General features: G+C 39.3%; 1 protein-coding gene across 1 annotated transcript in view; it reads left to right on the top strand.

Annotated features, from left to right (window-relative positions):
• Positions 1–13,450, top strand: part of LOC146856132 (uncharacterized) — a 376,777-nt gene that overhangs the window by 153,821 nt on the left and 209,506 nt on the right. Inside the window, exons 14-18 of the mRNA XM_085651211.1 lie at positions 7,778–7,891; positions 9,632–9,745; positions 9,916–10,032; positions 12,286–12,393; positions 12,651–12,749. Of these exons, the coding sequence (XP_085507337.1) occupies positions 7,778–7,891; positions 9,632–9,745; positions 9,916–10,032; positions 12,286–12,393; positions 12,651–12,749 (552 nt within the window). The remainder of the gene's footprint in view (positions 1–7,777; positions 7,892–9,631; positions 9,746–9,915; positions 10,033–12,285; positions 12,394–12,650; positions 12,750–13,450) is intronic.

Genomic DNA, 13,450 nt, shown 5'->3' with positions numbered 1-13,450 from the left:
ATTCACTGACGAAGCGTTTACGGAGCAGGACGCACCTTGATTTTATGAGGGTATGCTGACGCGCTTTTGCATATTAGGATAGTATTTGCTTGGATTTGGGCAACTAATACTTAGCGTCTGACTGGTTTTGTACTGGTTTCTCTCATAGGCATACGACCAACGAGTGCAAGTCTACATTTAAGAGAGTCTCTCGCCGCTAAATCACAGCGGGTGATTTGACATCAACAAATGTTATGCTGACATGTATATATATATTGCGTCTGTCTGTCATGATTGGGTCAGTGATCTAATGTCGAGTTTCACTGTTTTGTGTAGTTAACTAAGGGATCTATCCCGCTACTTTGACGTTTTCATTACGACTAGTTGACAAAACGAGTTTTTTGTGGGTTATGGCACACCATTAACGGGTGAGTGCTATACCAGTTGGTTTATTTATTTATATGTAAGCCTTCATCAGCTTGATTACTGGGGACTTACAGCCTTATACATTCTTCTCTTATAGGTTGCCCACCCTATCGTTGGGGCGCTACACCCTTGAAACTTAGGTCAGTACCCTTAGGTTTATGGTCACCTTTGTTGGAATATATGAACTGAATTTAAGATCCAGACTCTGTCACTATGGTTACTCCCCAGGTTTACTTGTCCCTGTCCTTAGGAAGACCCGTAGCTGAGGAGATCACTTACCATTATTAGCGTCTGGGTCGAAACGTCGACAAATTCCCCCCCATTTGGCCTGTACTCTATGTACCCATCATATCCCTGCCATGATCACAGATGATGTATCACTGTGATGTGACTAAAAGAATTAGAATGTCTAAAGTTTTTTGAATGACAGTAGGGACTGGCCTGATAAACCTAAGGACTTCGGCCTTAGAAAATATTGTACATTGTGAAAATATTGTTTTCTTTACTCATTCTGACTCTGTCCTCTTTCACATGAGCACCAACTCTTCACCTCTCTCCACACTTCCTGGTAGTAACCCCCTTCATTTTGTATGCTGTAAAATGAACTACGGAGATTTGTCTACGAATACATTAATTTGTTTTTTCGGCATAACTATAATAGTGGGTACTGTCATACTTTGAATGAATTTGAATGTATTTGGCTTTTTGTATTTCTTTCCCCTTATTTATTTCAGGATTCAATCTTTCATGAAGAAGAAACTTTAACATTGACTGTATTATTTAATCATAACTTTTGGGTTGGCATGGTAAGCAAAAGAAAGATGGATTTAACCCAGAACTCTTGACGGAGGTGAATGTTTGATTTGTTCTGCATTCCGACCATCATTTGTATGTCTTTTGCTTTCTCGCCCAAGTGCACTGGGTATTTTCAGACGTGGGTCCCGGGCTCACTGTTCCACTGGATTAAAGCCAGCCTGGCTGATGAGGGGTGATTCTCCAAAACCGGCCCCAGGATACTTGTTTCTGGTCCAGGGCGCGCCAGGTATGCCCAGGCGTGGGTCCTAGGCTCACTGTGCACTAGATTCAAGCTAGCCTGGCTGGATATGGGGTGATACCCAGAAACCAGTCGCAGGATGCTTGCTTCTGGTCCAGAGAGGTCCTGGCTTGGCAGTTCGAGCTGGGCTGTTCCCATGAGGTGCAAGGTCAAGATTGATTTGCATATGGCTGGGTCTAAACTCGGCTGGCATGGTGAGCAAAAGAAGAGTGGATTTGACCCAGATCTCTTGACTGGGGGTGAATGTTTGATTTGCTCCTCATTCTGTCCCTCAATTGTGTGTCTTTTACTAACGTTTAGTCATGCTGAACAGCAGTCACACTGCTGTACAAAATCACTAAAACATGCCTAAACCATCAACTCTCGCATAAGCGAGACCTATTGACTTGGCCAATGCTTGTTGTAGTTATATGGTTAGGGGATTTCTAGGATGACTGTAAGCTTAGTAAATTGAAGTAATAAAGCATGAGTCTCTTGTAAGACCACCAATAAATAATAGAGTCTCTTTGTATTCGACAGCCCTAAGGTTTACCCAAACACGTTACTATAGAAACAAAGATATCAAGGGTGTAAGTTACCATTATAGGCCACTAGAGTAGCAGTACATTTTTCCATTTTACAGGTAAACAGCACAATTGACAACTGACGTGATAAAGATGACCTGCTCTTCTGCAGAGATAATCACTAGACTGTTGCTATACAATATCTTTTTAATCATAGCAATTTATTGGAAGGCTATATGTGCCTTCAGTTCAGTATCAGTTGTTGAACAAAAAGAGTAAGCATTTCATTTTGTGTCATATTGCCAAATAATGGGTAGTCTTGTTGAACTACTGCCTCTAGTTCATTTGGAGGAAAAAAACAACTTTAAAGGACTTGGTGTCAAAAATACTTTGTCTCGAACCGTGGTCGCCTTCTTTTTGATTTTGGGAAACTTAAATCTTATACTGTGCGGCTAAATTTTTCATATCTCTTTCCTAACAAGATAACAAAATATTTGATCAACATTTTTATTATTAAATCTATATACACTGTTCAAAGAAACATTTCACAGATTGCAAGAGAGCGAGAGAGAGACAAGAAACATTCTTCATTTCTACATTAAAAATTTGTAGTGAAGTGAAGATGTGCACAGTCAGCAAGCAGTAAGTACTAAATGTTGAAGACCAGATTCTCTGAGGCAGAATGCCTTATAGCTCGAATTTAGAAAGATTGATAAGTACATAGGACAAAGATGGATTCAAAAATGTTTTAGAAAATGTATTTCTAATGGTTTTGAGACCAGTCCAGTATTTTAAAAGTTGGTATGTACAGACTTGAAGTGTTCTGGGTTTTTCTTCCATACATTTGTTTAATGTATATGGGGGTTCGTGACTCAAGGAGTCCTTTAAAGGCATGCTTTGCTTATTTGTAGTCCAGTTCTGGTGCACTCCGTGATATTAAAAGTTATTAGCGGTCCTAGAAAACATGTGTCATTGTGTTTTGCTTCATCATTTTATGGGGTCTCATCAGGCTGGAGCCACAGTGCTGTATTATGAAGGGGGATGTCGACATGCATGTATCAGTAAATGCGATGTTATCAATGGCAGCTCATGAGATTTACAGTTTTCAGGCGGAAAGTAGTGGTGTTCCTCTTAGAGCTACTTGAAAGAGATATGTTTCTTGGATGAACTGTGTTTATTCATTGAAAAACAGCTTTGTGTGTTTCTGCTGAACAAGTTGGGCTTGCAAATGAGTGTTGTTACCTAGGGTATGTGTCGTTGTCAGCCTGTACTATGGATTTATTAAGGAATGTGGGAAGTGGGGTTTTTTGCTCCGTATGGTAATGCATGTTGGAAATATACTGCCTTGCCAAGTGATTGTAAGTAAGTAATGTGAGGGGATGCTAGAAGCATTTTGATTGCGATTGGGTGGCAGCTTATGAAATTGCATGAGATGCGATGAGGATATGATGGATATCTGGTGAGTCTAGTGGAAATTGTGTTATTCTTTTTTTAAGCTGCCATTTAGATGGTATCCCTACGGCCTCAGAAGCCTAAGACAGGAGGGCTGATAGATCTTCAGGTAAGAATAGGAAGAGGCGGGACCGGATTATCCCCAAAACACCTGAAGCTTCATTCATTCCTCTTTTAAGGGTGTCAGATCTTAGGAACGGGGTGGTATCTTTCCTCCAGAGGAGGGGTTCTCTGTTGTCTCATCTCAGGTCTCGGATAGCCCCTCAAGTACATTCCACTTTAGTTTATTCTCAGTGGGAGTGTTCTCTGTAAAGTGTTTGATTAGAGGTGCTGTTATGTTCTTGCACCAAATTCTCGATATATATTAGCATGTCAATCGGCATACTTCATGTATTGTTTTGCAGATATATAATTTGTCGCAGTGGATCCTGTAAGCCAAATATTTAGTTTTGCAATTGGAAAAGTTAGAATTTTCCTACCCCTGAATGATAAAACGCTTAATTTGATTGTCTGCTGGCAAACTGTTCAGTCACCACATATATATATGGTCCTTTGATGGGCTGTAGTGTTCCCTCGGGTCCTTCTGAGTTGTTGATTCTGGTGCTGTTTAGGCCATAAGCTTTTCAGCTTGGGTTACTGTGTGTGCCAATGCTGGTGAATAATTTTAAATTGATTGATATTTGGACAAAATGTGGAAATGCTAGTCATTTTATGTGTTTCTTTATTAACACTTTTTTCCAATACGATTTCTGTGATGTGAACAAGGCTCTTTTGAGAAAGTTTTTAAATAATTTTTTTGGGTAAACTTTGCTTATTAGATTATCTAGCAGGTGGGTGGCATGCTAATGTAATGGTCTTTTTCGAGTGCACTTGCGGCAGCTCATCCCGATCCTGCCATATGCAGATTATCTTTGAAGCTTCTGGGATGAAAACTGTCATATCTCAATGCATTGTTAATGTCTTTTGATTTTTGTTTTTAATAAAGTGTAATTAGATGTTACAAGGGTACTATTCTTTTCTTTCAGCCAGATGTCTAAAAAATGTATTTCATTTTGGTTATGGGTCATATTCACTTGATATCCTCATTTTCATGTCGAATGGTCAGCAAAAGGTCTGTATGGAGATTAGCATCTGTATTTTCGAATGCATTTGCTACATTTTCATTTATAACACTGACTCAAGATCATCGCCAGTAAGGCCATAGGCCACTATTTATTTCTTTTAATCTATAAAGTTTTATATAGCGCGAACATGACCCTAAAGGATATCACAGCGCTTTACATTGCACTGTTTGTAAACATTAGATGCTTGGGGTAATATACATACATTCTATATTCGACAATAACTACAATAGAGGTAGACCGTGGTAGATAGGATAACATATGTAGCTAACAGTCGCATATGAATTACGGTCTTAGGATGTGAATTTGTTCATTAGAAGCATTTTTACATCTTTTTTGAAAGAGAAAGAGGAAGAGATTCTGCGTACATCTGGAGGTAGGGAGTTCCAAATCTTCGGTGTGATACCTGAGAAAGCTCTGCAACCCGTTCTCTTTTTGTGGAAGGGCTGTGGTTTCAGTAGTAGTCAACTCGCGCTTCTGCAACCTCCCAATCGCTCTAGCTTTTGTACTAAGTAACTGTGGGTATTGCTATGCAGGGCTTTATGGGTCATGCAGGTGATCTTTAGTTGTATTCTTGCCTCGTAGGGCAGCCAGTTCAGATCTTTCAAGGTCGGAGAAAAGTGTTTTTTTCTTTTTGTTCCAGAGACAAGCCTGGCCGCAGCATTACGAGATGCCTTCAGCAAGGCCAGTTTGTATTTGGGAAGTCTTCATAGAGTGGTGCTTCCGTAGTCCAATCTTGGTAACACTAGGGCTTGTACCACTATTTTTAAGTCAGTCTGTGGGAGGAAGGGTTTAAGTTTCCTTAAGATACTCAACTGATGATTAGCATACTTGGTGGCATTACCGATGTGCACTTGCATATTCAAGTGTTTGTCTAAGGTGATTGTCAAGGATTTAGTGGATTTAGTGGAGTCAATGATGTGGGGAGAGCAATCAAAGTATGTTAGATGCTTCAGTCAGAGGTCTATCTTGGGTGTGTGATTGGGGGGGAGATGAGGAGAAATTCAGTTTTTTGGGTGTTAAGCATGAGATGGTTGCCAGTGAGCCAACTTTGAGTATTATGTAGAATAGCGTTGAGGGAGATGAAGTCTTCTGGGGAGGAGATTTTCATATACAGTTGTTGGTCACCTGCATACAGGTGATATAGAATGTTCCCAGCGATCAGTGCGTTTGTCAGAAGTTCCATGAGTAGATTAAAGAGAATGGGTGATAATGCTGAGCCCTGTGGGACCCCTAGGTTGATCATGGAGGGTTGAGAAAGTGATTGCTTCATCTTGATTCTTTGAGTTCTCCTTTATGTGGGTGAGTGCTGATTCAGTGCTGTGATCTTGCCGGAAGCCAGATTGGTGTTTGTCTAGGAGGTTGTAGTTCTTAATGTGGTTGCATAATTGAATTTGTACACATTTTTCCATTAGTTTCGCCAGCGTGGGGATGTTGGGTATAGGGCGGTAGTTGTTGAGATCTGAGGAGACGGAGTTGACTTTCTTTAGTATGGGTGTTTATGTCCTACTTTGACAGTCCGGTATGGTGCCTTGCCTAAGAGATACATTTACAATCTTTGACCATAAGGGTAGTATAGATGTTTTTATCATTTTGAATAATGAAGGAGGTAAAGGATCAGAGAAGTGATTGGAGGGGTTATTCGCTAGAAGAGTGTCATAGATTTCATTTTCAGGGATGGGCGTGAAGGTGTGCCAAGAGGCATTGATTTTGGGAGTTTCCATCGGTATACTAAATTGGTCTTTGATCTGTGAGTAAAATGTAGACTCATGAACGGTAGCTCGTGAAAGGGCATTCTTAGATTGTATGTCATATTCAATGGTTTTTGTCTTTTCTAGGAAGAAGTTGGCAAGCTCATCGCAATTAGGGGTAGCCGATTAGCTTAGTTCCGTAGCGTTAGGCGTGTTGAGCTATTGATGTTTGACTATTTCAAATTATTTTGGGGGACGATTAATGGCTTGGTTCAGTTGGGTTCTAAAGAAGTCCGCCTTAGCCTTTAAGACTTTCCTGTTGTATGTATTCCTCAGTGCTGTAAGGAGATTTAGGTGTTCAATGGAGGGTACCGATTTCCATATTCGTTCAGCTGATCTTAGCTTGCGCTGATCAGAGTTCAGGTTCTCGTTGAACCATGGTTTGGAGATTTTGGTGGGAACATTTTTATTTTGAAGGGGAGCTGTTGAGTCAAGTATTTCAAGCATAGTGAAATTGTAAAAGTCTGTGAGGTCATGAACGTCAACTATACCTGTCGTGGGGATCAGGTCAGAGTTGCATCGGTTTACCAGGCTGATAGGGTTGATATTATGGATATTCCTTTTCCATTGTTTTGCTTTTGTAGGTTGGCATCTTTTTGGAGTTACCTCAATAATGATGGAGAAGAAGATGCTGTAATGGTCAGTCCAATCACATGGGATAATGGAGACTAACAAGAAATTGTTCGTTTTTGCTATGATGAGGTCTAATGTCTTGTTGTGGGTTGGACTGTCACAGAATTGAGTCAGATCCTGATCTGACCGGAAGGATTGTAGACAACTAACAGCATGACCGTTCGTGTTGTTCCAGTGGAGATTGAAGTCTCCTAAAAAAATCTGCGGCACTTGTGAGTTGTCGTTGGATGTAATGGCTTCCATTAATTCTTCGATGAACGGCAGATTATCAGCCGGGGGGTGGCATATTATGTGGAGTTTGCTAGTGAGGCAATTTGAGATGTTGATGCAGAGATATTCACAGGTGGATAAAGAGACACTACTGACCATAAGGCATTTGCACCTCTGTGAACAATTACTTCCGTACAAGCTTAATCAGCAAAGAATTGCTCTGTTCCTGTTGATGAAAAACAAGGCCAATATTTTCTGCATTTGGTGGACCACGATTGATATCAGTTATTATTACATCTGCTGTAACATTGATTCTCTCAATCTCTATATTGTCACAGTAGGCTCTGTTCAATAATACATTGGGTGATTCTGGCTTCAGTTTATAGATCTAAAACACTCTTCCCCCAAATCCAGTCTGACTAGAGTCATCAGAATAGGTCCTGCACGTGCTGCCCTCTAGTGGTTAAATTCTCCCCCTGTCAATCGTTTGCACCCCCAATAAACTTTGAGATTTAGGAGGGTCGTGTAGAAATCAGAGGTAGCATTGCTTTAATTGAGATCTGTTTCTTTACTGGAATATGAGAAAAGAAGTTAGAAAAACCAGTATACACAAGAACCTAATTAACTAGTATATGTGCTTATTTACAGGTGTCGCAACAGCTGTCCTTGCCGTGCCATTAAAGATCAAAGGAGAAGGAAAGAACCCTCGAAAGGATGCTCAGGACGTGGATCAAAGGGATTGCAGCGATTATCTCACTTCAGGTCAGGCCGAAAAGGGTTTAAAGTTTGGAGCATTTCAGGTCCTAGTCCTTCCTGTCCCCCACTGTGACAATACCAGAGAAGTACAAATATTATATCAAAGGTATTGAGATCATAGGGTTAACTTGATACTCTTTAAGGACTGCAAATCATCACTGTGGGCCTGATTCACAAAGGTAAATTTACAATTTTGTTTACGTTTGCGATTGTTTGCTGTTCACAAAGGTATTTTACTAGTAGTAACTTTATGACGGTGTCATCTCCGCACATAAAAAGATATGATAGGTCTATCTTTTTATGTGTGGAGACTCCGCAGCCGTAAAGATACTACTAGTAAAATATCTTTGTGAGTAGCAAAAAAGAGTACATTTACACAAAATTGTAAATTTGCATTTGGGAGTCAGACCCTGTGTGTAGAATAGCGATCCAATTTCCAAATCATTAATATTCAGTGTCATGCTAAGACTTTCATATTTCCTAAACTGTGGCTGCTTTGAAATTGTACCTCATTTTCGTAAAGTTCTCCCTAAAGCTAATCTTCGCACTTCACTCCTCAAAATCAATAAACACGTTACAAGCATTCCAAGAAAAAACATTAGTGTTGTATGCACTTATAGAAAAGGCACACAGGTGCTCTAGGCAGTCTGCAGTGCTCCAATAAGCACTCAACGATTTACTCAAAGGTTGTAGGGAAACTTTTGAAAAGGGGCAAGTATAAACAGGAGAGAGGTAGGACAGATCTATGAGAAGTAGATGCTTTACACTTAGGGCTTCCAATTTTATTGAATTTAGTTTATGATGTTTCTTTCTGTTTTTATCCATATTTTGTGCTCATGCTGTTGGTATTGCGCATATTTATTTTTTGCAGGTAAGAAAATTAAAGCTGCATCTACATATTTCCACATTTATTAAAACTGATAAATGTGCAATTGCAATTTGATATCTATAAGATTTCAGTGCACTGACCTAGCTTTAGACAATGAAAATAAAACAATACATTCCTCTAAAAAACAATCGCATTGAAGTACTAGCAAATGTTCAAATATGCAGCTGTTTAAGCTCTATTAGGAAATTCCATCCTGTTTTTATCTATGTCTTGTCAATATACACATTTGTGATCCTTGGAGTGATCGATGGTTTGGAGGGACCCCAAATTAAGACTTGGTGTCTCAATTGTTCTATGTTTAAAAAAATTTAAACAGGGAAATAAACTATTTTCTGACTATATTATGTGTAAAAATAAGTAAAGACCAAAAGGTGGGAGCTTTTTTAACAGTACATACTGCAAAGCCATGGTAATCACTCAGTTTGATGCTGCATGACATTTACGTAAAGGCCACATATGATGGTAGAGCGCACTATACATGTAGATACCAATTGCAGTAGTAGTTTACAGAACCACATTCAGTATATAATGTGGTTGTCCTAAGTAGAAAGAGATGATTGTTCCCAATAGGGTTAGTATGCTCACGCATAAACACCCAGTGAGCAGCATTTTGATGCACCACTGTCTCCCTTACAGAGCTTTAGAAAGCAATTGCATCTCTAAAATCGATGCAAAACAGTCCTTTTAGCAAAATTTCAATGAGGAACACCCATAGTATTTCCAACATACATTCTTGAAAGTAATTCATGGTTTAGAAGCACTAAATGAAATGTGATGAGATCAGAAAAAAACAAAGTCGGCACCCTCAAGCTTAACATTCTTTAAATCGATCTTACAATGTCTCTTTATATTAACAGGACATCAGTTAATTGATGTGAAGACTTCAGTAAACATTAGCAGAACACAAAAGGGATATTTATGCTATCCACAAGAGCCAAAAAGAACAACAAGCAGTGATGTGTATCCATCAGGTATGTGCTTGTGTTAGTAGTTTTGCTGTGTTTACCGGGAGGCACTACTCTGTGGCAGGGGTGTTTTGAGTTATCCCGTTAAAGTGAATTACACAATGCTCTACCCATCCCTCTCCGTAAGACACTGGTTATATATAACCATCATGTCTTCTCTGCCATCTTGTCTGCAGACTGTTATCCTGCTGTCTACCCGGAAACTTTACTTCCGATCCAAGATGTGCAAGCACTACCTTTTAAGAATTGGCCGGGCTCAGATGAATCAGAAATCCATAACCGATTGCCAAAAGGTGAGTTATATCTTCATGATGTTATGAAAGTGTGTATTATCAGCCAGTCTCATTAGAATTCCAAAAATACATGGGGTTTCACATCATCTTTAAAGTAGAAGGCATAGTTGGACATATGATGCTTTCCTAGAGTAAGATCTGTAATGGCAGACTCTAGATTAGAGGCCCAGTGCGAGTCTCACCCCACCTCCAGGACTACAGAACAATTTTACACTATAATATAGTTTTAATCAATCAAGTGGGAAACCAGCCAGTCTCAAATAGAGACCAAAGTATGAAGTTCAAAGTTCTGGATTACACACAGTAGTATATATACTGGAAAAGCCACAAAAAACATGGGCTTTAAATTCTTCTTTGACGTAAATAGCAAGCTGGGCAGATAAGATAGTACCAAAACACTGCACATACCTATGTTTCACAGAAGCCCCCTCTTGTGGGTTTTTCTTTTAGTTCTCAGAATAAGGGTGAGATAATCATAGAAACACATTTTTGTTTTTCTGCATAACGAGTGCACATCTCTTGTTTGACGTCACTGGGCCCATCCCAGCCTATCTGAATCTCACATATTCTCAATAGGCTTGGGCTAAGGCAGAATCCACCTTTATTTAGAGCCTGTACTCTGCTTCATGACAGTGCAAAAAACAAATCCTGCTGTTGACCTCATTGTGTTTAACAGATTGAAATGTGTTGACCTTTTCTGTGGTGTCTATACTAATTATTGATGTTCTGTCAAGTTTGAATCTGCAAAGTAATATAATCTATTTATGTGTTTCAGCGCAGCTAAATTGTCCATGCAACTTTTTTGTGTGCTTCCTAAAACGAATGTGCTCTGTGACCTATGTATTTCTGCAGAACCATCAGTTATCTTTTTTGCCACATCCATTTATTGGCCTTTGCCGGTTCGCTACTTACACATGTTTTAAGCTATCCCTCACCTGAAATGTTTGTATTGGGATTAAGGATTTTATGTTCGTGTGTATGTGTCTATAAAATGTATTCGTATTACTTCCCTACATCAGTGGTAAATACCCCATCTTATTCAACGAACTTATAATGAAGGTCGTAGTGTATTCTCTCCTTTAGTGTCATTCCTTGCAGTGCCAAAGTATTCACTATCCCAATGCCCATGTCTCGGGGTATAATTCCATCCACAAAGTCCATGCTTTTCTCGGTTTTACATTTCAATTTATCCTGTCTCAATTTACATTTCTATCTGTCCCATTACAAGTTACTCCTTCTCTATGTGCCTATATCTCCCTGCCTGAGTTATTGATATGTTGCTTGTGTCACAGTGTTTGCTTCCACTGATGTAGAGCGTTTTCCGTTCATTTGTTTCGCCATCCTCATCAGTATAATGAATAATCTTTGTTCTTTCAGTGAGCAGCACACTTTTAATAATGAAGAGAAAGTGACAGCTTCAGGAGAGGAAGACTTCCCTCATGTGTTTGCTGTGCATATAATGTTGCAATGAGTGCAAAACAAAAGTTTGGAAAGCTATACTGATATGACGTATATTGCATATTGAGGGAAAGACGCATGCACTTTATGGGTTAATGTCCTTAACTAGTGAAACGGAGAGGATCGAAGGTCCAACTGGAAACATCTTGTGCAAGTTCTACGTGTATAAAACTGCTGCATTATAACTAGTTTTTAAAGAACATTGTTTTTTTTTGTTGCTAAAAATGCCCAAAAGGAGAGAGTACGGTTCCACGGACCAATCACATCAAACTCATAAGTTCATTTGCATAAATACTAGTGAGTGCAGTGAATTTTAAATTCATGTGCTACTGTTTATTCAACACAATGAACACTGCAGAAGTAGTGTGAGTAGTGTTGCTATTGCCCAATTTTATCGTTATCAAACTCCATTTTTTTGACTCATAATACCTCTTTTATTGGCGTAATAATAAATATTTGGATCCCAGTGAGCCTTCTTCATGGTTATTTTCAAGCAGATGTATAACTTTTAGCTTGCACTCTTTGAGTTATTCTGTTTGAATACACCTCCGTAACTCACCAACGACATGTCTAATGAATATCTGTCACAATTAATGAGACACAAGAAGTGCGTTATATTATTGTTATTTTCCTACACCATCATTTCTTATGCTTATCACTTGATATTTAATTGCTCCAGATGATTTAGGATGATCACAGCTTATGTTTTTTTTTTCTCAGAAACTAGGCACACTTTTCGTAAGTCAAAAAAGTCAAATTCCCATAATGTAAATAGATGTACATTTTGTCCATCAGGGGTTACTATGCCTAATGCTGACATGTCCTGGAGGAAAGAAGCTGAGTCGAACTCTCCTTTGGTGGATCGCCTTAGTGAAGGAAAACACAGCACTATGCCAAGCTCTGGTGCGTTTCAAAGGCATCTGTTTTTATATGAGCTGAATTGTATGGTCAGGGCTATTTTCTTTTTTTAGATTCTTACTTATCTCCTCCATCTGGCTGTCTTTTTTTCATTCTACCTTTTCCTCAGTCCTGTCCATATTTATGTGCAGTCTTGTGAGTCAACTCAAAGCATTTGACTAGACCTTTTGTTGCTTCGTTACGCAAATCTCCTTTACAGATTGTATTACGCTTAAGTAACTGCAGGTTTTATATGTCAACAGGGCATGAAGTGATTTCGTTCGTCATCAAAGATGAAGAAGAGACCAGTTCCTTAGGCCAGAGTGATGCTAAAAGCAGAGGAACCATCAAGAGTGCAGCAGGTGAGAACACTGTATTTGTATGCTTTTAAAGGGACGAGTAAGATATTTAAATGACCTCCACATTCAGTCTGCAGGATGCGCCAAGCCTTGACATTTTAAATAGTATTGGTGACTATCAGATGACGCAGCCACAATGAGTTTATGGACCGCTTTGACTTGACAGAGGATGCTCAGCTCCTTTTACTCAGGGGGGAGGGGTTTCCTATTTCAGATGTATCCTCAGGGGTATCACATTTCCTATCATTGCTGATCCTGCTAACGTGGCACTTAAGGTGTTGATGCATGCTTATCTGCCGGGCTCTTGAGAGCAGAAGTAAGTCCTTTAAATGCTCCTTGGATGTAGTGTTTTTCCTAGCATCCTCCTTAAATAATTCTGTTATCCATAGGAGCTTTGACCTGGAAGCTGAAAAGATCCTCAAACATACAGGTATAATAATCTCATACAAGTTTAACTCAAACCCACCATTTTCACCCATTTTGACTGTCAAGCAAGACACAGATATCTGTGCTTTGCTAGATCTGTCATTAATTCTGACATATTTTATGATGCACAGTATTTATCTTTTTGATGGGCATAATGTTTTGTTCTAGTCAAGGTAGCTTTGGTGGTTTTTCAATAGAGTGACATGTCATACGCAAAGGATGTATCTGTCCTTGCCACTTGCCGTCCATATGCCTGTGCAACTAGTTGCAAGTTTCAA

The sequence above is a fragment of the Triturus cristatus genome, chromosome 4_1 (genome assembly GCF_964204655.1).
Source record: "Triturus cristatus chromosome 4_1, aTriCri1.1, whole genome shotgun sequence".
NCBI classification, from domain to species: domain Eukaryota; kingdom Metazoa; phylum Chordata; class Amphibia; order Caudata; family Salamandridae; genus Triturus; species Triturus cristatus.
This window is presented reverse-complemented; position numbering and strand designations above follow the sequence as displayed.